Source organism: Triturus cristatus, chromosome 1_1 (genome assembly GCF_964204655.1).
Source record: "Triturus cristatus chromosome 1_1, aTriCri1.1, whole genome shotgun sequence".
NCBI lineage: Eukaryota > Metazoa > Chordata > Amphibia > Caudata > Salamandridae > Triturus > Triturus cristatus.
The window spans coordinates 142243441-142267072 of NC_140579.1; the positions used below are offsets into that span (position 1 = coordinate 142243441).

A 23632-nucleotide genomic window follows, 5' to 3' on the forward strand; every position below is an offset into this window, starting at 1 on the left:
TACTCAATGCCACAAAGGTGGTCCTCTGGATGTGCAGCTGCAGTAAGAATATCATGACTCCACGACAACAAGTAAGTAGTATTATTGTGCTCAATTTTCGCTTAATAGTGCATTGTGTGAGTTGTAGTCCTGGTTCATATCAGTTGGTCTAATTAAGCGAAAATACCTGAAAACAAGGATCTGTTAAAGGAAAGCCCTGAACCGGATCATTGCTTCGTCTGACATGGAGAAAAGTCCAGTAATCTTAAGCATCGGCATTACTAGGACTTCTATAACAGGGTTTTCTTTTAATTCTTTCAGATTTGGCTGTCAGTCGGATGCCTGTGAGCACAATAAACTGAAAGAGCATCCTCGTTCTCAGTTCAGCCTCACGTCTCTCTTGTGTGGAAGAAAGTCCTGCAGGCCATTCCTCATTTTCCCCAGATTGTAGCTGCCACCACACCTATTTCATTTCCTCTGCACTGAAAAGTTTCACTGCGAATGCTCATCCCACCCATGGCCTTTGTAACTTGAACAAAACAGGTATAGCATCCCGATTCTGCTCTACATCCCAAGTTATGCCCTCTGCAGCTACAGAGAAACTCCCAGGAGGAGAGCAACTGCGCCAGCTTACCTGCTGCTGCCGTGTATGGCCCGCTGTAGGTAGCGTGGCCAATTATAAAGTTGGGCACAGCTGAAATATGGCACAATACCGTCCCCAGCCAGTTTGCTGCCACCACAGATCTGGAAACACCAATGCAGGGACTGGCAAAGCAGTTTACATGCTTATCGAGCTATATATCCTGACGTGGCTCATTGTAATCAGATAATGAGTAGCATGTAAACATGCCTATACACTATATACATGAAGGAGAGCACAAATAAGAGTTGCCATCTAATTGGGTGATTGTAAATAGGCCTTGTCAGTCCGAGCCCATGTTGCAATCAGCCAATCAACACCTTTACTTTCTCACAGTTCTAGTGTTTTTCAAATAAAATTTCACCCTGCTGCCCCCTAGAGACTGGCACTGCACTAGCTGAAGCAAACTCAGATTAGCACAGCGGCAGAACTCACTCGCCAGGCCAGTCAAGTAGGCCTGAAAACTGGCTCACCCTGAAAGAAATTGACTCGCAATAGTGAGTGGGCAAGTACAGTTTTAGGGTCTCCCACTCAAGACATTCCTACCATGTGCCATTTGTCAAATCCCAGCTGACCCTGGAAGGAGTGTAGGGCTGGGACCTCCCACAATGGTGTCATCTGACTTACTTTTCCCCACTACTAGGAATTTCATTGCCCATCTCCAGATCTGTATGGCCTGCCGAGTAGGGTCCGGCCATTCTTTTTGCACTGTAGCACAATATAGCACTCTCTGTTAATTCCGTTGCCTAATCGACGCCCTGTTTATTGGAAAAGCAAGCTCCGACATCGGGAGAAACATCCACCCATTGATCACTGCGAGTAGGGCTGCCCAGTAATATTTTTGGATGTCTGGCACTGCTCTCTCCCCATCTCCTAGTAAGTTTGGACAGCACTATACGCAGCGCGCCCCCACCTCCACAGTAGCATACCCACCTCTGTATCGATCACCTTTAAGTAGGAACCGGGCACCTCATAGGGAGTGTTTTGTAATACACATAGAAATCGGGGTAAGCACATCATTTTTAAAAAGGCCACTTTTTTCAGTAGGGAAAGTGGAAATGTAAATGTAAATCCAGTATTTGTAAAGCGCACAACTACCCGTAGGCATCCCGGCGCTAAGGGGCCCTCAGGAAGATTAAGCAAGCTATTGCCCAGATTCACATGATGCTGGGCTGACCTACCACCAGTGCCGGGGATCGAACCGTGATCCCCAGCGTCCGGCGTCAGTCGCCCTGGCCGCTGCAAACGAGTTATAGTTACGTATGTCTTGCCACAATCTACTGAGTACCGGTGTACGGTTTCGCTGCTGGAAAAGGACTGGTCTGAGGTAACATTCGTAAATATTGGAAACTTGTTGAATCAATTTTTGCCTTGCAGTCCACGGCCAATGCAGGTATGGAGTCTTTAGGGGGTACAGAATGGATTTGTGCCAATTGATAGTATATCCAGCATATCTATCAAAGATTGTTATGATTTGCATTAGTTGAGCCAGGGTCATCACCCGGTCAGTTACATACAGGAGTATATCATCAGCATATAGTGATATTTTATCTCCCTACATTCCATCCCTTAACATGCCTCGCACTAGTGGAGCCTGGCGAATACCGGCCGCCAAAGGCCTGAGGGCAAGGGAAAACATCAAGGGTGGGTGAGGGTAGCCGTGCAGTGTGCCTCTGGAGAATGGAAACGACCTCCAACAGCTGCTATTCACCTTGACCTGGGCCAGTGACCGTGCGTAAAGGAGCCGAACCCATTGGAAAAACTAGGAGCTCTAACATAGACTCTACAGCACAGCAAACATGTAATGTCATTCTAGCATATCAAATGCCATCTTGGCATCTAGTGATAGCACCAGTACTGGTATGTTTAAATTTGCCCAATCACCCAATAGAGTCATCGGAGTATGAGGTTGGTGCCGTGGGGGGACATGTAACCCTACTGGTCTGGGTGGACTAACGTAATATTCTTAGTCAGTCATCTTGCCAGTAACTTGGCCAATACCGTAACTTCCACAAGTAGAACAGATATGGGCCTTTATGAGGCACACCCTACAGGTAGCTTCCTGGCCCCATGTATTACCACAATTGTGGCCAACCTTTCGTCCCTAGGCAATTCTCCCTTTGTCTTGTTTTCATTGTTAGCAAATGTGGGATTGACGTGGAGCCCATCAATTTGTACAATTCCTCAAGTATACTATTGGGCCCAATGGCTTAGCCAGATTGCAAATCTCTTAGAGCTGCCCCAATCTCTGCAGAGCTAATGTCTCCCCCCCCCCCCCCCCCCCCCCCCCCCAAGAACAGTCTCTCTTCCTGCAATTGACAAGGCATGTGTCTGTCGTGGAGTAACTCCTGCTCCTCTGCCTTCGTACTAGAGACCCCAGGGGACCAAAAGGAGGAATAGTAAGCGGGGAAAGTTTCAGCTATTTGCTCACTTCCCCTCTTAGTCTTGCCCCATCCGTCCTATTCTCAAGCACTCAACACCTGGCCTGTTCACGTTTATCAACCCGGGCTAAAAGCTTACCTGCTTTATTCCCTCCATCGTAGTCGGTACTGCGAGGCATGATGGAGTCCCCCTAACGTATCTAATGCAGCACCATGGTATTCTATGTGTTTTAGCGCCACCGCATGGCTGGCTTTGTATTAAGCAATGGCAGAAGACGCTCCCTGTTAATAATTCTTGTTCAAGGCCTTCTATCGTTTACTGTAACAAAAGGCACTTTGTGTATTGGGCTGTGTTTTACACTGGCCCTAAATTTGGCTGGATCTCATTGTCCCTCATTATCCAGTGTGGTCCTGGAGATCTGGATTTAAGGCCCTACTGACAATTCTGCATACCAGGAAAGCCTGTTGTGGTGGAAGATAGTTCAGAGTTCTAGGGGCCCAATTGTGGAACATCCTTTCCCTGATGCTGCACTCAAATCTCAGATACGGATGTCTTCAGGAAATCCCCAAAAGACTTGACTGCCCCTTTATCTGATACAGGGTTGTTGTTTCTATACTAGTGCCATAATGCCTGCGGTGACTGAGCCTTATAAATTAAAAATAACTAATTAAATAAAAGGCAGAGATCTCAGTGGATAGATGAGTTTGGGTGTCCTAAATGACTCCAGCGTCTCTCTAAGAAGCACAGGAACGGTTGCTTTCCGCAGGCCAGAAAGATTTCTGTCAAGTACGAATCCAAACAGAGACCAGAAAAGCTTTTTACCATGGGCATCTACATCTTACCTGTGCTGAGCTCATCCCATGAAACCACCACCACCAGAGATCGTGAAGTCATCCAGTGCGGAAAGGAGTACAGACAGTACTTAGGACTCGGTGAAAATCAGCAGAAATTAACATTTAATGCTTCAGCACTTTGCATACATTCAGAGTTGTTTAGAGATTTGACCTACCAAGAAATGTTTAGAGATGTGACCTTCCAGCTACAAGTAGCAGGAATATCTTCCAATAGTTTTAAACACTGCTGGATCAGAGTCATTATCAGAGGGACTACATGAGTTTTGAATAAAACTGGTACTAAGTCAAAATCCAGACAAATAGAGTGCGAGTCGGGGGTTTCCAAAGTTGATACCTGCCCTTGTTTCACCACTAACACTGATAATAGTCTGAAGAAGTGCCTCACTTCACTTTATCCAAAGCTTTATGAGCATTTTCAGCAATGAAAGAAGCAAATGAAGAAGGTCTCTATTTAGATGATGCAGGATCTAAATATAAGTCAAGAAAACGTTCATTTTCCACTGCTTATTATATCACTGAGATAACTTGAAGCATGCTTTCCCTCACTTTGTCAGAGTAGACACTCCAAGTGTAAAGGGTAGGTTCAAACATTGTCCTGTGTACACTGATATGGCCTAAGCAGCTGACACAATCCTTCCATCATCTGGTTCTTTGCAGGAAGATGAGAGTCTGGGAGCATAATACGAAAAGGCCTATTTACAGGCACTTCATGTGTACAAGTGATGGCTTCCAGGAGCCAGAACTTAGGAAATGGTCACAGGCAGCACCTCCCATTCTGATTCAGTGACATGGTAGGCAAATAACGAGAGTCCACTGAAGTCAACTTACAAGGGAACAGAGTTCTAAAGACTCCCTCGTATTCGTCTAATGAGCAGCCGATTCCTCAAAGAGTTTAAAGATAGGAAACTAGTGTAGATTCCAGGACCAGATCCATCAAGGGCAAAGAAAAAGTAAAGGGACAGTATCCTATCATGACCAAAAGACGGTCTGTGCTGTGTAACATTAGGAAAGAGTCTCTTTCAAGCATTCTTCTACAACATAAAGAACTGTTCCTGTTGAACGTCTTAATGCTGAACAACTTGAAAAATGGGGGCTTTTAGTATACTTCACACAAAAAGGACTGGGTGGTTCAGTGAAATTAGATCCTGAGCCTTAGAACAATCAAATACATCAATTTGGAAAAATTATGAACAATCAAGAAATAGAAAGACCCGGGAATATCTTATTTCAAAGGTACAAAAATGTTTATAGTCTGACTTCATCTATTTCCCAAAAATGTTTGTACATAAGTAACTGTACTTTGCATTGCTAGATATGTTACTTCTCTAATTATTCTGGAATAGGTGTGTATACTCATGATTTGCAGGTTAATTTGTACACCCTCTCATGATGTCTTGCTGGATTAATTTCTTCTGATTGTACCCTCTCGAATATTATTAATTATAAAAAAAAATGTTGTACCTTTGAAATAAGATATTCCTGTGTCTTTCTATTTCTTGATTTTCATACTTTTCCAAAAAAGGCACCCTTTACTTAATTGCCCAAGCCTCCAAGGATATAATGGGTTTACCCACATTCTTAACCGGTTACCTTATCAAGCCATGGATGTGGGGTTGAGGTGCTAACGAGCCAACGCGTTTCGCTTCAGATCTGAAACTCTGTAGAGTTGAAGCAATACTGCAATCAGACACACTACAGCCATATATGGCCCGGATGTTCCCTAGCAACATGGAATTCTTCAGGCTTCTGATCCACCTGCCCACCTCATTAACCTCTATGTTGGAGTGCTGGTAGACCTCATTAACCCAAGAGAACTTAACTTCCAAATGTTTGCCAATGACAAACAGCAGCTAGTGAGACTTTGCGGTGGTTTGATGTCAGGCGTACAATCTCAACAGTTTGTGAGAGTCATCTGCAAGAGAATTGGCAGTGACCACCTCACACTGAAAACAGACGGGGATGAATGAGAAAGTAGATCTGTAGCACCAGAAAAGGTAGTTAATAGTTTGAAAGTAAAGATCTCCTAATCAGATATCATCAGCCTTTGTTTCTTCGTGATCAAACCACCTAAAATTACTTAGGAAGATTGTCTTTTGTTAACGATGATGGAAAGAGGTGAGCCATCTCAGTAATTATTGGCTTGAGAATAGATTATGCTAATTCACTTTAGCTGTGGTCACCTGACTGTTATTCAAAGGATTCCGCTGATCTAGAATCATGCAACATGCTTAGTGCTGGGAGACCCATCTCCATCAATCATTACCCCCGCTCCCTATAAAATGACACATTCGTGTTGAGATACTATGCACTGCACAGGGACAATGTATAGATACTCTGCTTGGTCTATAAAGAAGCTGATCCCTGCTCATCAGCCCCAAGATTCCTGTGCTCTACCGCTGTCAATTCACTGGGTTCCTAAATTTGCTAAAAGCGGCATTGGAGGATATATAGCTTCTCCATCCCCTTTGCCAGTTTGTGGGATTCTTTGCTGGATTAGTTGAATTAGAAATTACCTGGTCCTAGCAAAATCGCCCTAATGTGGTTTGGGATTCTTTCAAGGTAATTAGTATGATGCGATGGTCTAGTCAGAACCAAGAATATACAAGTGCTTTACAAAAATAAAGTATTTTACTGCAGGGAAATCCAATAAAGTTCTGTACCTAGAATTATAATGATGATTGATCTAAATGTGTATAATTGAGTACAATATGTGGCCAAAATATGTCAAATCAAACTTACTGGCTCAGTCAGGCCTTTCCCAACTGCTACCACAACTTGCACGGTAAGAACGCATCAATGACAATAAAAATGAGGTACGTTAGTCCGAAACCCCTTCAGCTTTCAAGCAAGAAACTCGTGTAAGATCGAACTCTTTTTTTTTTTTATTGAAGTCCAAAAGCAAATTACCTTTACACATCTGATACATGAAAAAATAAAAAATATCAACACGAAATTCAAAACACATTGCATATACAAGAAGTAAAATACATCCAGATTTAGGAAAGGATTGCTAAAACCAGGGCTCAACCGCCGATAAAATCCCCCAAAGATATATGCCCATGTACATAAAACTAGACCCAATCCTACCTCCAAACTCACTGGTTCTTGCGACACCAATTTATATCAGGATGATGATAATGATGGATCCCAAAACTTTTTAGTCATAACAGGAAGACCATATTTTTGTGAATTTTTTAAGACCCCCCTATTCTCATAGCATATATGCGTTCGCTTCGCTTAACCGCCCGCATCTTATTGACCCATTCCATTAGTAAGGGGACTAAATCTGTGCGCCATTTCTGTAATAAAAGGGATCTAGCTACTGCCATTGCGATATATACCAGTTTGACCATCTGGTCTGGGAGTAGAAGATCTGGGTCAAAACCAATAAGGATCAGTTTATCATATCTTAAACATTGTAAATCACATTCAATTGCAAGAAAACCAAAGACATCTTCCCAAAATGTTTGAATTTTTGAGCACTGTAACATAGTATGGGTCCAATTAGCTGCCGGGTGACTAATACATCTGAAACAATGAGCTGAAGAATTAGGGAACATTTTCCGCAAAACAGAAGGTGTGCGATATACTAGCCATTTACTGAAAAAAAGCATCCTACGCCAATTTGCACCTCTAAGTGTGTTAAAATTTAATCTATTAATCGTCATCCAAACATTCATAGAAATTTCAACATCCTCCTGATCAGACCATTTTTTGATTGCTTTCTGTGCAAGATCCAAACTCTTAACCGAGGTTAAGCATTGTTTCCATTCACCAGGTTTCCTGTCAGATGCTACAAATAGTAGATCATTGACTAACTAGCTTGACCTATTCAATTGGGAAATATCTAAATCTGAGAAGAATTTGTAGAACATGTTATAAGATCCCAATAGAATAAAATCATTCGGAGCTCGTTGTAAAATTTTATGCTTAGATAACCATTGACCATTTTGCAGAAAATCACCTACTTGGCGGAATCCTATCATAGCCCATTTTAACGTAAGTTTGGTAGAGGATACGATCCAGGCTAAGGGGAATATCCCAGCCAATAGAATACCTGAGGTAATGGCCGGGATAGAATATCTCTTAAACAGTGCTTGTCGTTTTTTGAATACCCAATGGAGGCACTTGTACCTAACCAGTTTAGGGGATGTAAAAATTGCAAGCGGTGATTGAATCTGATTTTCTTTAAGCATAAGATCCATAAAACTATTAATAAAAAATTTTACTTGTGGGGGAGGCTTAAATCTCGATAAATATTGTGCAAAATATGCATAATAGTAATCCTTGAGATTTGGAAGCGCTAGTCCTCCTTGTTCCTCCTTCTCGTATAAGGTGCTTAGTGCAATGCGTGAAGATTTCTTTGCCCATAGAAAAGTGGTAAACATTGACTCTATTTTAGTAAAAAAACAAACTTGATAAAGTGCATGGAATAGTCGAAAATAAAAAATTAAAAAGAGGTAAGACTGACATTTTAATAAGTGCAACTCTCTTTGCTGTAAGATCTAGCTCTTGTGGATTTTACAACTACGTGTCACAGAAGATCCCTACTATCAAGACAGAATTGCAGAGTACACATCAGGGTGCAGAATTCTCAGGCCCTCCAAGCTGACAGTGTACGTCTAATTCAGCAACCTGAAATTGCAATAAGCAACAAGAAAGCACAGAAGCGAATGGTCCAGCCAAAGAGGAGCAGGAGACAATAGAGTACAGCTCAGCATGTATAAATAATGCCACATTACCCGTAGCTGAGGGAAATAGCAGAGGTAGACAGTCAGAAGGCACACAAGGTTTTGAAACCTGTAGTGTACCAAAGCCCAGGTCTCTCACACAGACATGCCCTCACCTGCAGCCATGACATCCTGGGACTCTAGAGAAAGTGGTGCTGTGCATATCAAGCACTGAACCCTGAGCAGTGATCTCGATCAGACAGCCATAAGAACAACATTACCATGAGGTGACTATCAGTAAGCAACATGCTGTCTTTAAGAAAAATCATGTTTCTCTTTAAACAAAAGGATTTACAATAAAAGAAAATGTCTTTACTAAAATATTCTGTCCTCAAACAATCACGAGGTGTTCAGAAGACTACATATATGATGCACGCAAAAGATACAGAAGGGTGGGCTAAACTAACCAGGCGAATCACAGTATGGTTTATGGGTTACGCTGGTCTAAGAAGACAGGCATAAAGGAGTGACTTGAGAATGTGGAGTAATACAGTGAAAGAAAGCTCAAGAAACAGAAGGGAGTGGCACAAACAAGAGGAAGAGCAAGTGACACCCACAAGTTAAGGAAGTGGTTAACAGAAGTGGACCAGACAAAGCACCACAAACTGACAAGCAGAAACAGAAGAGAGGAAGCAAACCAAAAAATAGGCATAAAGCAAAAGGTACACAAATAGTGGATGAGAACTATAGAAATCAGGATGGGCCAGCAGAAAACATATGCTAGGACTGAGAAGACAAACCATAGTATCTATGTTAATATTGTATAATGATAAAGGTAAAGGAATAAACCTGCCATGGAGCAAATTCTACTCACCAGCCTTGTACTGGTCCGTTAGATGACTTCCAAAGTTGTACACCATGTCAAGGTGTCGCCGTTCCTGCAGCCGGTTGCCCACTTCACGGAAGGCATCGGCAGCCATGCTCTGCATTTGCCGTTTAGTCAAATCCAAGCTGTGACGGAGGTTTGCCTTTTCAATGACCTTGAGGATATCGCCATAGTCAGGGAAGTTGTCTGGTTTGTTGATGAACTTCTGGATGCGGCGGTTGACCTCAGGGTAGCGCGTTCCACGGTATGGTATGCGCTGTTCAATGACCCGGCCAGTAAGGCTGCAGCAGCTTTTCAAATCACAAAGCTTTTCAAAAATTCGGATCATTTTCCGCTTCAGCCGGTTCTCCTGGATATAAATAGAGTCCTCATCATCCAGCTGCGTAAGATCCAACTCCTTCTCCTGGAGCCTACGAATCTCTGTGGTGTAAACAGACAGAAGGTTCTCCAAGTAGCGAATCTGTCGTTTGGAGGCTCTGTGATGCTCACCATCTTCCATGGATTCTGCACCAGCATTCTCTTTAGCCTCCTGGTTCTCCTCTTGCTCAAGGCCATCAGTGGTTTCTGTGGCAGAGCAATCGGCCAGGGGGTGGCTTTGAAGCTGCTGGGACTGCTTTTGCTTTGATGCAGGGGCAGGAGCACTGCTGAGTGCTACCTTCTTCTTCTCCGAATTGGACTTCAGTACAGTGCAGAGCTCATTGATGTAAACATATACCTTACTTTTCTTGTTCTGGACTCGAGTAAGGCAACGGCCAATCACGTTACGGAACTCAGTTGAGGCCAGGAAGGCTGGGCTGGCCTTTTGATAACGTCCCAGTAAGAAAGACATGACCTCGGGATGTTCAGTAGTCTCATTTCCACAAAGGTCCATAAACTAAACACAGAAAGAAAACAACATGAGTGTTTCAAAGGATAGTTTCAGAACAAACCTATCTGCTGCCAATTCTATAACTCCCTCAAATATCCCAAAACAAGCCACTCAATGGGCTGAACCTTCAATCTCCCATGCATCAATCAATGCAGGACTATCCGTAGGCCATGTGCTAAACCCCCTCCAACTTTCCACCACATCAAGGCACCTGAGAATTTCCTCCGTGGAAACCACCTTACCACTTACCACAAACATTAACAGTTTTACAATAGTGCAAAAGAGCATAGAGAGGGAATAATAGAAGAGCTTCCAACTTCTGGAACCACATTACAACCTAGAAATCGCTGCGTAATAGAGGCTGGCAGACAACCAATACAACACAGGTGCAAACGCGCAACACGTTCTACTGCATACATGCCCTTACTTACCAGCAACAGACATACAACAAGCATTGGCAAAGCCAATAGGTCTCGCCTTTGGGACCTTATAAGTGTTTTGCGTTGCAACAGTTGTTGTTGCACCAAGGATATTGTGCTGCATAACTAAATACTTATAAGGTCCCAAAAGTGAGACCTATTGGCTATGCCAATGCTTGTTTATACGAGCTTTATCTAGCTCAGTTGGTAGAACGGAGGACTGTAGTGGAGTGACTGACCTCCTTAAATAATTCTAAGGGTAAGGCAGGGGAACCAGGCAGCGCAGGATGAAGTTTTGCGGATAGCAATGGAGTGGGTCGGTTATGGCACATTGTCCCCCGTGCCTGTAATTATGGTCGGCGTGGGGTGCTGAGATGAAGCGATGCAGTACTGCAAGCTTCGCTTACATTTAAGAATAAAAACGCAAGCGTAGTGCAGGCTTCAGTTACACTTAATAGTTAAAGCTCAGGCAGTAGAGCACACTTCGATGGACAGACGAGAGAGGCAGAGCCACATGCTTGGAAGGAGAGGCCCACTGGGGCAGAGGGGTCGGAGGGGAAGGGGGGACAAGCACAAGGAGTGGGAGAGAAGAAACTCTTGCACTAACAGATTAACAGGAAGAGGCGAGGGCGTAATAAGACTCTGGAGAGTCTTCAATACAGCTCTCGGAGCCGAAGTTATAAACAAGCAGGAACTGTCTTTTCTCGTAAATGGTGTAATTTCGTTTTAATGTTCAGCGCGGGACGGGATGATCTCAACTAGAGGATCCAGGGTAGTGGGTTAAGCTTCAGAGATAACCGGCAATACCCTGTGATTCTGGGTAAGTCGCGTAATCTCCCCCTATATTAAAATAAATAAATGTGGCTTTATGTAACGCAATTTGTGCCCCATTTAAAGCGCTCTGATACCTGTTGCAAAAATTCAGGTTAAAAGCGAAACTAGTAATAACGGGGTTGCGCACACAACGATTTCCCTTCAGTGACGATGGGGCTGAAAACGCACCAATAGCGTGAATTCATATTGTCAAACAACGACACAAGCATGCCAGGAGGGGGAGAGAAGGCAGATGATAGTCGGACAGGAAGATGCAGGAAGGAAGGGGAATAAAGATGCAGGAACAGGAGGTGGCCTAAGGGCTAGGCGGTCGACCTCCACTATCGGATCAAGGGAGCTGGGTTAACTTTCAGAGATAACGGTCAACACCCTGTGATTAGGGGCAAATGGCTTACTGCCCTCCCCCATATATATTTTAATAAATAAAGGTGGCATTATGTAACGCACGTCCTGCTCGGGTAAAGCGCTCTGATACTTGTCGCAAAATTCTTGTTTAAAAGGGAAACCGGTAATAAACAGTTTTGCACACACAACGATTTAATTTCCCTTCAGTGACAATGGGGCTAAAAACGCTCCAATAACGGGAATACATGTTGTCAAATAACAAACAAGCATGCCAGGGCCGTAAGTGGGATGAAAAAACTGGGGGTTATTTCAAAGGGACGTGGCTAATATAACCAAGGGCATGGCTTACATTACATAAGATAACAAGCGGCCGCGCGGCCACGAAAGTGATCGCGATCAAACATCAAAGCGGCCGCGAAAGTAATCGCGGTAAAGCGCGGCGCCCGCGCACATGCACTGTAGCTCTAGGCTGGCCTGGTAGCACTTTTTGGAGCCCTCTCAAAAAGTCTCGCCAGACCAGCGCATGCGCTGGGTCAGACGAGACCTAAACAAGCATTTACAATGCAACGGTCTCGGCATTGTTAAAGTTAGAGCTATTGGCATTGCTCATGACAATGCCGTTTCTTTAAATGTTTAAAAACAAAAACATAAACAAAAATAATGTCATGAGCAATGCCAATAGCTCTAACTTTACCAATGCCGAGACCATTGCATTGTAAATGCTTGTTTTCGTCCGCTTTGGTACATTTCCCAAACCCTCTGATATTACTTTTATTGATGGTGAGTGAGGCAGGAAGGCTGGCCGTCTGCCCCCCTCCCCAAGGTCCTGACAGGAAGTGGTAGGTGGGACTAGGGGGAGCTGGAGGGAACTCGCAGGCTCCGGTATTGTTTTCAGAAGCGCAGAGTGTAAAGTTGGAGGCAGAGCTGCCGTCCCCATCCTTCCAAACCCGAGCCAGGGGGAGTGACCGAGCCTCGGACTGCAGCGTGCTGTCTAGGGCCGCTGCACTCCGCGCTGCTGCATCGCCTTCACAATGCACAGCACTGTTTGTTTATTGGCGGCCGGTGGCCCATGCGCACTGGCACGTGATTACCCCCCTCCCCAGAAGTTCCCGAATAAGTGAGCTAAACTTAAACTTCACTTGCCACTGAGCTGCAACGTCATATATGCTGGCCATAACTGCAAGATGCTCGGTTTCTGTATAGATGGTTAATGGCCACGCCCCCAGCGCGTGGTTACGCATATACAGCAACATAACATTGATTAAACATGCATTTATTTGAACTGCAGGTTTTGAACAACTAAACCTTACATCCGTCTTTAAAAAAAGAAAAAAAATAACAAGTGGCATTGGCTTTTTTTTATTGTGCTTAGCTGTAAACATTTGTTGGTGTTGTGTGTGTTTGGGGGAGGGGCTTATGTTAAATGAATGTCTTGTCTTCTTGGGCCCGGGGATTGATAATGTCACTTTCGTCAAAACACGCAGGCGTTGCTCAGATGCTGTCCCTTTGAGCAGGGGCCACGGATGGCGGACTCCACTCAGGGTGAGGTCTGTGACGCCCACCGTGCCCTGGACGTTGCCGTGCTTTGAAATGCTCACATGTTGTCGTCAGCTAAGGTGTGTAGTGCTCCTCTGGGGCACGCGTGTGTTTTGCTAAACCTTGACCAGGGACTAGGTTTAATCAATTAAAATCTGATTTGAAATCACTTTCGTTTTGTTAGGTCTCGTAAAATGAAATGGCAAGTGTTATACTCGAGGACAGCGTTTGTCGAAGGACAGACCTGTGTATTTCTCTTCACGTACAAGGAATGCCTTTGAAGAGGGTGGCTAGAGTCTTTACACACTGATCAGAGCGGGCGTTGGCATCGGGCAGGGCCTACAACATCTCTATCTTCTCCGTGAAGCGCAACGTGAACAATAACAAGGCAGAGCAAAAGGCACACCACTGCCTTTCTCCGAGGCAGAGCAAAAATGCCTCGGAGAAAGGCAGCGTCCTTTTCGGATTCGGGGGCGTGTTTTGCTGTTGTCTCCTCCTTGAGACTTCTCGCAAAAAACACGCCCCCCGATCCGAAAAGGACGGGGCCTGTTTGGAATGACTGACCTCTTCTCCAGTGGCTGGCCAGTATTTACGAGGCCAGCCAATGGAGAACAGGGGAGAAGAGGGGCGGGTTAAAGCCCCTCTTCTCCAAGTCATAAAATCTCCGACTTCCGGTTCTGTCTTTCGGCAGACCGGTAGTCCTCGACCTAAAAACCATGGGTATTCTAGCGCAGCTTCAACGTCACCACATCCAAAAATAAGCAGGAAACCACACGTGCCACATGCTTGCAAGCCTCCAATTTGCGGCTGTCAAACAGTTAACAGACCGGCCAGATGATATTCAAACACACTTCCAAACTCACCCACAGCCAACCAATCATACACCCGATATGCAAAGATACCTATTTCAGGCTCAACACACAAGAGGGCAGACAAGAAACATCAAATCAACTACATCAACAATACAAAAGAAGGTCCACTGAACACAATACAGTACTGACGACACAACCACATACGTCTCTGGGTGATGCAGAGCTAATCACTAATCTACAGCCTTTAAACTTGCAAACTAAGCCTTGTTTTCAGTAGTGAAGCTCAGTCAGCAACTCATACCTGTCAAATGGAAAAGATCATGGACGAAAGATCACATGAATGATAGGGTAAAAAAACTCACCTCTTTAAACAGTTTCTCATTTGTGGCCTTGAGTAAAATCTGTGCTGACTCTTTATCTGACACAGACTTGACATGTGACCCATTGGTTTGGGGCGCTGGCAAACTTCCGCTGCTTGAAAGATGCGCCGTGGGGTGGGATTTCAAGGTGGAAGGTGGAGTCAGGGACGGAGTACAAGGAAGAGACCGCAAATGAGCGTTTGAAGTTGATGGGTGGGTTTGCAACGGGACGTTGGAAGCAGAGGGAGGATTCTGGGTTTGAGCCGCAGAACCAGATGCAAACGTCCGGGGTTGAACACTCAAAGAGGAGGGGAGTTTCCACGGTCGAGCAACCCAAGAGCCAGTCTTCAGCTCATCATCGTCATCATCATCGTCCAGGACAATGATGCCCCCGTCCTGTTTTGCCATGAAGGTGTCCCTGCTGCCGCCAGCGGGTGCCTCGGCAGCACAGCTTCAGAGATGGGTATGACTGAGCTAATGCAATGAAGCCACGTTTCCTCTATGGAATTTCACTCTTTCCAAACATATTCCTAGTTACGACCCAGTACGAAGCCTTCAGATGGAGCCGCCTGCAAACACCCACTAAAGGGTCCTCCCTTTGCAAATGCTAAAATGTAGTTACTGGCTTTCTGGAAGGGCAATGTCTCAAAACAGTTCAAATGCAAATTAAAAATAGTCTTATTTTAGACCTGAAGACAGAAGCATTAGTGAGGCACCTGCGGAAAGAAAAAAAAAAAAAAAAGGTTACATTGTGAACAAAGTTCCTTTACCATCCTACGAACAAAATTATGGTGAGCACCTAAACACACAATGTGTAAAGGGGTTCGTGACTCCACACATTAAAAGCTGTGCACATACAGCAATGAGTAAAACCCAAATAACTGCACATTAAATATGATAAATTATATTTCTCAAGGCAATTGTTTTCTTAAATGCTAGCTGAGACAGGAAGCCACTTTGTACTGCTGATATGAAGTAGGCTGTAAATAGATAAACGTATCCAAGTCAAGATCAAAGAAAATCGAAGTGTCTTGTTTAGCCCTTCATTTTACCATGCGAATTTGCCACCCTTCACTTGCCTCAACTCTACTTTAACATCTGCAGAGCTGGGAAAACTTACTCAATCCAGAAAGGTTGCACTGCCACTTTATCAACAGAAATGTATGCTACACCAGTAGGCCATGGTAAAGAGGGATGGAGTAGCAATGCATTCACAGATTGTGCGACATGTTGATGCACTCCTAAAATGGTAATATGACTAACCCGTGGGAGAGGTTACAAAAATGGAAACTGGAGTAGGGGAATTATCTTAACACTAAAATTAGGTAGCAGGCCTTTTTATTTGCATAGGAATAAATGGAAATCCTTAAACAGGGGTGTGTAATTTCTATAGCGTGACGCCCAGGACATATTGTTTGGGGTCAAGGACAACAGGTTTTATGTTTATTTAGTCATTGGGACACGGAGGCCCAACTCCCTGCAATCCCAACCCTTTGCCTGCCAGATTACAGTACCACATTATGGATCAGGGAAGCTCGTTGTCTGTAGCTAAGGTAATTGTGTCCATCTATTATTGCTGTTCGAACTTGTATTTATGGTTCATTAATAGAAAGCCTTTGTCATTAGGGTGAGTGCTATAGGGAAATGTGAGTTCACACTGCACAATTGACAGTGGTTCCAGCATAAAAATGTGTCTGCACATTTGCAAAGTTGAACAATCTGTGGCTACGTATAATGCTTCCAGGATGCTCTCAGATTAGATGCGAAAGCAAGATTGATGATTCTTTGCTTTCCAAATAAATCTTCATTAAAAAATGCAAATAGAAACAAAACGTTTGGCTAAACTACTGTGTCATTTTAGGTACCATTTCTTTGAAGCATCATTTAGTAAAACGTGTTACAATATGCTAATATTTCCAAAAAGATATTCATCATGGAAAATCAGTGTAACCAGTTTCAATAAAATTATAGGAAACATGACAATAAACAAGCATTGGCAATGCCAATATGTATGACATTGGTGGTCAGCCTTTTGGTTTTGCGAATGCGTGCCTTGACCTGATTTTGGCCCTCATCGTTATAACAAATATTGGCAAAAGCAAAAAATATTTTTGGTCTCAAAAACCACACATTGCCACAGTAGTTTCTGGCACTGAACAAACCTTTGCACGCAGACGTGTAGGTTTTACGTCAGACCTAAATAGGGGCCTTCTTCTTAAAGAAAGTCACAAAAGTGCAGTCATGCGAAAATCTGTTAAGCAGTAAAAAAGTTCACTTTCCCACCAACCACTTTTTTTCTTCAACCCGGGAAAATGTTTTACTTCTGCCTATGTATGGAATTAATTGCCAGCCTTTCTCTGGATGGTAAAATATTAGAGACGAGTTGACAAAAACCCATAAAACATGCTAGTAGGTTTGCACAGATTCAAAAAGGCCATTCCTATCATGGGGGGCAAACGCTTACCGCTACCTCCAGCATCAGTATGTAGATCTGCGGAAAGGTGGCCAAATAAGGGAATTGTTAGTATTCAAACCCTACTATAGTATTAGCTCTGGCAATTTCATAGAGGCTATTATCAGAGCTCTTATTTAATTAGATTACTGACATAATTTGTCGCTGCACTACATGGCACAATAGAAACAAGTGGATTTTGTTAAAGGGCAAGTAAATTTATGAAGCAATCCGTCCCATGGACAAGTAGATATTTTATTAAATTCCACACCCCTGCTTAGAGCAGGAAATCAAAAATCCATTCTTTTCTGTACAAGATTTAACTTGCTTCTGAACGTGTGACCATACACCACACACATTTCCTTTGATCCAAATGAAACACACTTCTCAAAATGCGGGCTCAATCTAGGTCACTTTCAGGCATGAAGTGGTGAAGTAGTAGCTAGAATAGCCGGTTCCTTGCCTATGCCAAGTGGTCCACCTTTCAAGTGCACGACAACCACAATATTGCACCAGCGTCCGTTCTAGGCATAACAAGATAAAAACATGTTGGGTATTTTGAAGCGCCTTAAATCCCTCCCCTTTCAAAAGAACAGCGGTGCCCTTATCAGACTATTCTGAATTACAATGTGCTGTTGACTTGGAGCCCTGTTAAAAAGTGTGTAGAAATTGAATTTTCCTAAAAGAATTGAGTTACACAGTCTCCAAAGGGGTGAGCTGCTCCAAAAGTAAATAATAAACAGACCGAATGAGATATCTGAATATAACTTGGCACCTTATAAAATTCCCTGCAAGCAGAATTTTTGCCACCCTGCATGCACTTTGCTTTTCACCAAAGCACAGCGTTTGTAGCTATAACCATGAAGAGGTGCAGGTGGGGTTCAACCGCATGGCAGACAAACTAGACGCGAAACATGGGTGTCTAAGTCCCATGAGTCAGCAATCCCCTCCATGGTCTCCATCGCCTTGCAAGGTCACATGACTGCCTAGTATCAGTTGCCCTTCGCTCACTCATTCTCACCTCCCTCCCCGCACCCGAGATAGTTACAAAAATAGGAACACATCATAACAGGCTCACTGATTACTAATAAAAAATACAAGCTCCCGAAAGGGCTCGTTTCAATTTACTGGATGATCATAGCGCCCCATGCCACCAACTCTTGGGTGCTTGAGTGCATCTATAGAGTAAGCGTTTTGTTGTTTACAATACAGCACACAGTACATCAACAATCCCATCCATGGTCTCCATTGGAGTGATCCCTGCATTTTGATTGCGATACTTCTAGCCACTCCGACAGCTCAGTAAGCTGAGTGCCTGCAGTATGCACGTGTGTGTATCAGTGCAATTCATACTTGTGACTTGCATAAGGCAGACTCAGGTCTTGAGAGGTGAGCAAAATAATTATCATGATTTTACTAGGTAATTTTGACAGCACTCATTTAAAGGAAATTGACATTTCATACTGTGTTCTGCTCTCTATCAAATGGTAAATTTAATTTGGGATGCCGTTGGTTACACAGAGGAGTAACGGCACAACAGCTGCGGGCGCTTGGACCATCTATCCATACAAAGCTAAACCCACATTTACATCGACAAAGTCAATAGCTCTTGCATTGGCAGTGCCAATGCTCATTAGGTCTCGCCTGAGCCAGCGCGCATGCGCTACTCTGCGAGACTTTTTGTAAGGGCGCTTCAAAATCTGAACACACGCTCGAGCGTGTGGTTTGTTTTTGGTCAGAGGCTTTTGGCCTTTCCGTGCGTCTTTCTAAGAAAGACAGCATGCAATTGGGCAAAGGCGGGTGCATGTCCGACCTTTGCTCCGCCCACAGCCAATTGCTTGCGGTTACCCGCACAGGCACCATCTGTTTTGAATTATCATGCCCAGACGTGTGCACGATAATTCAAAACAGATGCATCGCTGTGGCGTGTGCGCACCATTCGCGTGGTTGTTTGTGGCTGCAGGCACTAAATACGTGAGAGGGTGTGTAACGGAAGCCCTCTCTCTTATGTGTTTGTGGCAGTGTCTTACTGAATGAAGGTTGTGTAAGAGAAGTGTGCCCTGTGAAATAGCGGTGTGCCCATGCACTGAGCTCCCACCAGCCCGCCCACCTGCAGCCTTCAGATACCGGTGTGTCCTCGCACTGATCTGCCACTGGCCTTTACCGTGCTCTCCTGGCCACGCTCCGGCAGTCTTCACATACTGGGGTGTCCTCGCAGCTAGCACTGAGCTCCCGAGCAGCCTTCAGATACCGGCGTGCCTTAGCAGAGCTCCCACCATCCAGTCCCAGCATCCTTCACATACCAGGGTACTGAGCTCCAGAGCAGCTCTCAGATACCGGGGTTCCTTCTACTGAGCTTCCACTAGCCCACCCCCAGCAGTCTCCACATACCGGGTGCCCAGGCACTGAACTCCCGCCAGTCCGCCACTACCAGTATTCATATACTGGGGTGCCCTCACAGCTCGCACTGACTTCCCAAGCAGTCTTCAGACACCGGCGTGCCCTCGCACTCAGCTCCCGAGCTGCCTCCAGATACTGGGGTTCCTTGGCACTGAGTTGCCGCCAGCCCACCCCTACCAGCCTTCACATACCAGGGTGCCCTCGAAGCTCGCACTGACTTCACCCGCGAGCCCTCACACTGAGCTCCCGAGCAGCATCCAGATACCGGGTGCCCTGGCACTGAGCTGCCGCCAGCCCGCCCCTACCAGCCTTCACATACCGGGGTGCCCTCACAGCTCGCACTGACTTCATTGGCGAGCCCTCGCACTGAGCTCCCGAGCAGGCTCCAGATACTGGGGTGCCCTCGCACTGAGCAGCCTCCCCCTGGTCTGCCTCCGCTTGTTTTCCTTCCTGGCCCGCTGCATCGAGCCAGCTTAATGAATGGGGCTCAGTTCAATGTGGCAGGAAGATCGGGAGGCTGGAGCTAGGGACTTGATTTCTTTGGCAATGGAAGAGAAAACAAGCATTGGCATAGCCAATAGGTATTGCATTTGGAACCTGCTACATAACTAAATACTTATAAGGTCCCAAAGGTGAGACCTATTTGCTATACCAATGCTTGTTTTTAACTTCCCATCTACAATTTTTGCTTAGGAATGGCAGATTAGACATCGTTCTGGTAAAAAAGTAATTCAATGAAAAGTTACAGAACCCTTCAGTGATTTACCGGGTATTTGGTGGCACTAATACAGCGCACCATCAGGTTTTGCTGCATCCACCACTTGGAACATTTTCATTGACCTGGAAATTTTGAGACAAGCCAGGGGTAAAGATTGAGAGGAAACCAGCCATACTTGTGCATTCTTAATGTTCGCATGCTGAATCATGGAGAGCTCAGATGTGAAATACAGACATTACTACAGCGTTAATATGATGCGATGGGTGAATTTTCCCCACTCTGGAAGTTTTTGGGATGGTTTATACATTTCACCTGTTGGGTTTAAAGAATTCATATGGGTTTGACATTTGTAATTCTTGCTTTGTATAACAGCTCTCTAATAACCCCTCATTTCAGAAAGAATGGCACACCACTGATTTGTGGCAGATATCCCACCAAGCCCCAGACAAAACCATCACCACTTTTTTTTGCCACAGTTCACACAACACACTCAGTAAAAGTCACCACCATCACGCTAGGTGTCTATAAGAAAATACTTTCACACCAGTCCAAACACCACAATTAGTATCCCACAGTAGCCATGATTGCCCCAGGCCCTAAATAAAGTCATGGTGATCAGAACCAATGAGGTAAGGGAGGTAGATGATGACATGAAACTACTGAGGGCCACTAAGAATATCCTTAAGTTGTCCTTAATTCCAATGAAATTCATGCAGAGGGAAATACAATTTTCTCTGTGCTGAAGGCACACCTCACAAATGGAAAAGCTCATTGGAAAAAGCTAAGAAGCCATATCATGCAATGGGGATGCACCACCAAGACCATGAAAACCAAGCAGATCCGATTATGGAATTCACATAGACAAGCAGATCCAACCAATCCCATAATATCCAGAGGAACTCACCCAATGATACTGAAGGGCCTCTACTTCCATACCTTCAATTACGATAAAGATCCACTCAAACAGGAAAAACCTGATTCAAAAATCAAGACCAAGAGCAAAGCAGTGTCTTCTAGTGTGTCGAAATGCCAAGATGCACAATATAATGTAACTATGAATATGTACAAGACATACATATGTGGTTGAAATGCTAACTGTGCTTCCCAGTCATTCCCTACTGCATATGCCGCTCCCCACCCAATTCACATTCCGGTTTAACAGAAGCTTCTCCTGCAATCAAATAAAACGTATTATAGAATGAGATCCACTCCACGGGCATAGGATTGTACTAAAGCAAACATCTAAGGTAATCAAGAGGATGCACGCCTGCATAAGCAAAAAGGAGCATCAGAAAATGACCAGTGGCATTACAATACCAAGGCCTTGGGTTACAAATGAGGTGTGCATGTCAGGAAACGAGAGAGATTATCCAAACCTAGAGAAGGAGATTTTGTCCACTGGTAAGCTGGGGGGTCATAGCTGGGCACGTACTAACCATTATTTAGTGGTTACTACTCATGCATACTTAACCTCTACTGCTTTTGTCAAAGCAGTGGGCTGATCCTGGTAAAAGGGGAAACCCAGCTCCTTAAAGAGAATGATATCAACATGCAAATATTGGGTGAGGTAAATTCCAACTATGCCATAATTACACTAATGTTTGCTTGTTTGTGACTTTGTTGAACAGTAGTTCTATCCGGGGAGGGGGACGAATCACATGACACAGCAAATGGGAAGGTACCCTTAACCAGGGGAGGAGTTACTCCCCATGGCAGGGTAGATCTCTTAGTATGCAAGGCTAAAGAAGAGGTACATTTGACTAGGGGGTAAGTTACTATCCATGGCTGGATAGGTGTCCTACTATGCAAGGCTAGGGGAGCTATCCACTTGACTAGGGGATGCGTTACTATCAATGGCTGGATAGGTGTCTTATTATGAAAGGCTAGAGGAGAGATCCATTTGACATGGGGAGGAGTTCCTATCCATGGCTGGATAGGTGTCTTACATGGCTGGTTAGGTGTCCTACTATGCAAGGCTAGAGGAGAGATCCATTTGACTAGGGAGTGAGTTACTATCCATGGCTGGATAGGTGTCCTGCTATGCAAGCCTAGAGGAGAGATCCATTTTACTAGGGGGTGAGTCACTTTCTATGGCTGGATAGGTGTCTTACTATGCAAGGCTAGAGGAGAGATCCATTTGACTATGGGTGAGTTACTACCAATGGTTGGATAGGTGTCTTACTATGCAAGACTAGAGGAGGGATCCATTTGACTAGTGAGTTACAACCCATGGCTGGATAGGCGTCCTACTATGCAAGGCCAGAGGAGAGATCGATTTGACTACGAGAGGAGTGAATACCCGTGGCTAGAGAGGAGATGGGCTAGTATCCATGATAAGTGTCAGGACTTGGAAACTCTGGAGTGGAGCCATAGTCACGAAGAGGGGTGTAACTATACAATGCGAACCACATGGTTGGTGGAGGGAGCCGTGTTTATATCTACTGATGGGGATGTCATTAAGCACAACAGGGAGTATTGATCTAGAAGTCTGAAGCTCTGAGTAGGCAGAAGATATGGCCTAGTGCCTAAAAACAGCTGACTTCGGGGCCTGGGACCCAGGTAGGAATCCCAACCTCAGCAGCTTACTCCACATTTATTTGTACAATCGCCTTTTAAAATACACAATTTTGAAGATAATTTTCAACTAATAGCTGTGGTACTAACACAGCTAAGCTAGGGGAGGCAGAGCTGTTCCTACGGAGAGAAGGCTGCTACTGTCCTCAGCTGGGGCATTGACATCTACGGCCGGGGAGGCAGGAGTGTTACTGGGTGGAGTCATATTATTATTACTCCTGGGAGGTTGGGAACGCTAGGGGAGGGATCCTTGTGTACACCTAAAGATATGATGATGATATTCAAAACATTGAGAAAGTCCCGGGCCGACTGTTTTTAATATGTATAACAGAGTTAGAGGGGTGAATAAACATGGCTGGGGAGGAGGCTGGTTCTTCTCCCCTGACCTCTTGTTTTCTTCTTTCCCCCAAAGCTACCCGCTTCTGTTTCCACTCTCTGCTCTACCTCGCCTCTCAGGGATTGTCCCCGTATACCCCTTCACGGTAACCCTCCCGGATCCACGCCACTCCCCCGTCTTCTCACCGGTCCCCGCTCTTTCTCCCGTCTGTCGCCTCTTCTTCTACGACATCAGCTAGCGGAGAAACGGCCAAGTGCGCTCTGCGCCTGCGCGGAACTGCGTGCGCCCGCCTTACGTCACACAGTGGCTCTACTGTACGGCAAACAGTCGCAGGCCGCAGCCATTGGCCCGTACGGCCAACTGCGCTGCGCCTGCGCGACCGGGTACAATTATTTGGCAAAAAGAGAATGAGGGAGTCCTAGTGCGGCCTATAACTTATTTGCCAACATACCAGGTTCGGGTGGGACACTCACGATTTTTAAAGCCAAAAGTGGCGTTATTTTAGCTGTCCCCCACCTTAAATTGGCTGCGCTTCATTATAAGTAAATGGGGAGAGTACATCCCCCG

The 23632-nt window shown here is 44.8% G+C and overlaps 1 protein-coding gene across 3 annotated transcripts in view; it reads right to left on the reverse strand.

Moving 5' to 3' along the window:
• The window catches only part of DAXX (death domain associated protein), a 414322-nt gene extending 390928 nt beyond the window's left edge, over window positions 1–23394 (reverse strand). Inside the window, exons 1-3 of one of the 3 annotated variants that reach the window (XM_085622370.1) lie at window positions 23251–23394; window positions 14588–15300; window positions 9400–10285 (exon numbers count right to left, since the gene is read on the reverse strand). In XM_085622370.1, coding sequence (XP_085478496.1) covers window positions 9400–10285; window positions 14588–14992 — 1291 coding nt within the window. In that variant the 5' untranslated portion in view covers window positions 14993–15300; window positions 23251–23394. Of the gene's footprint in view, window positions 1–9399; window positions 10286–14587; window positions 15301–21058; window positions 21186–23172; window positions 23193–23250 lie in introns of those variants that run through there. The other 2 variants (XM_085622434.1, XM_085622515.1) reach the window with 2 other exon arrangements.
• Between the last annotated feature and the right edge of the window lie 238 nt (window positions 23395–23632).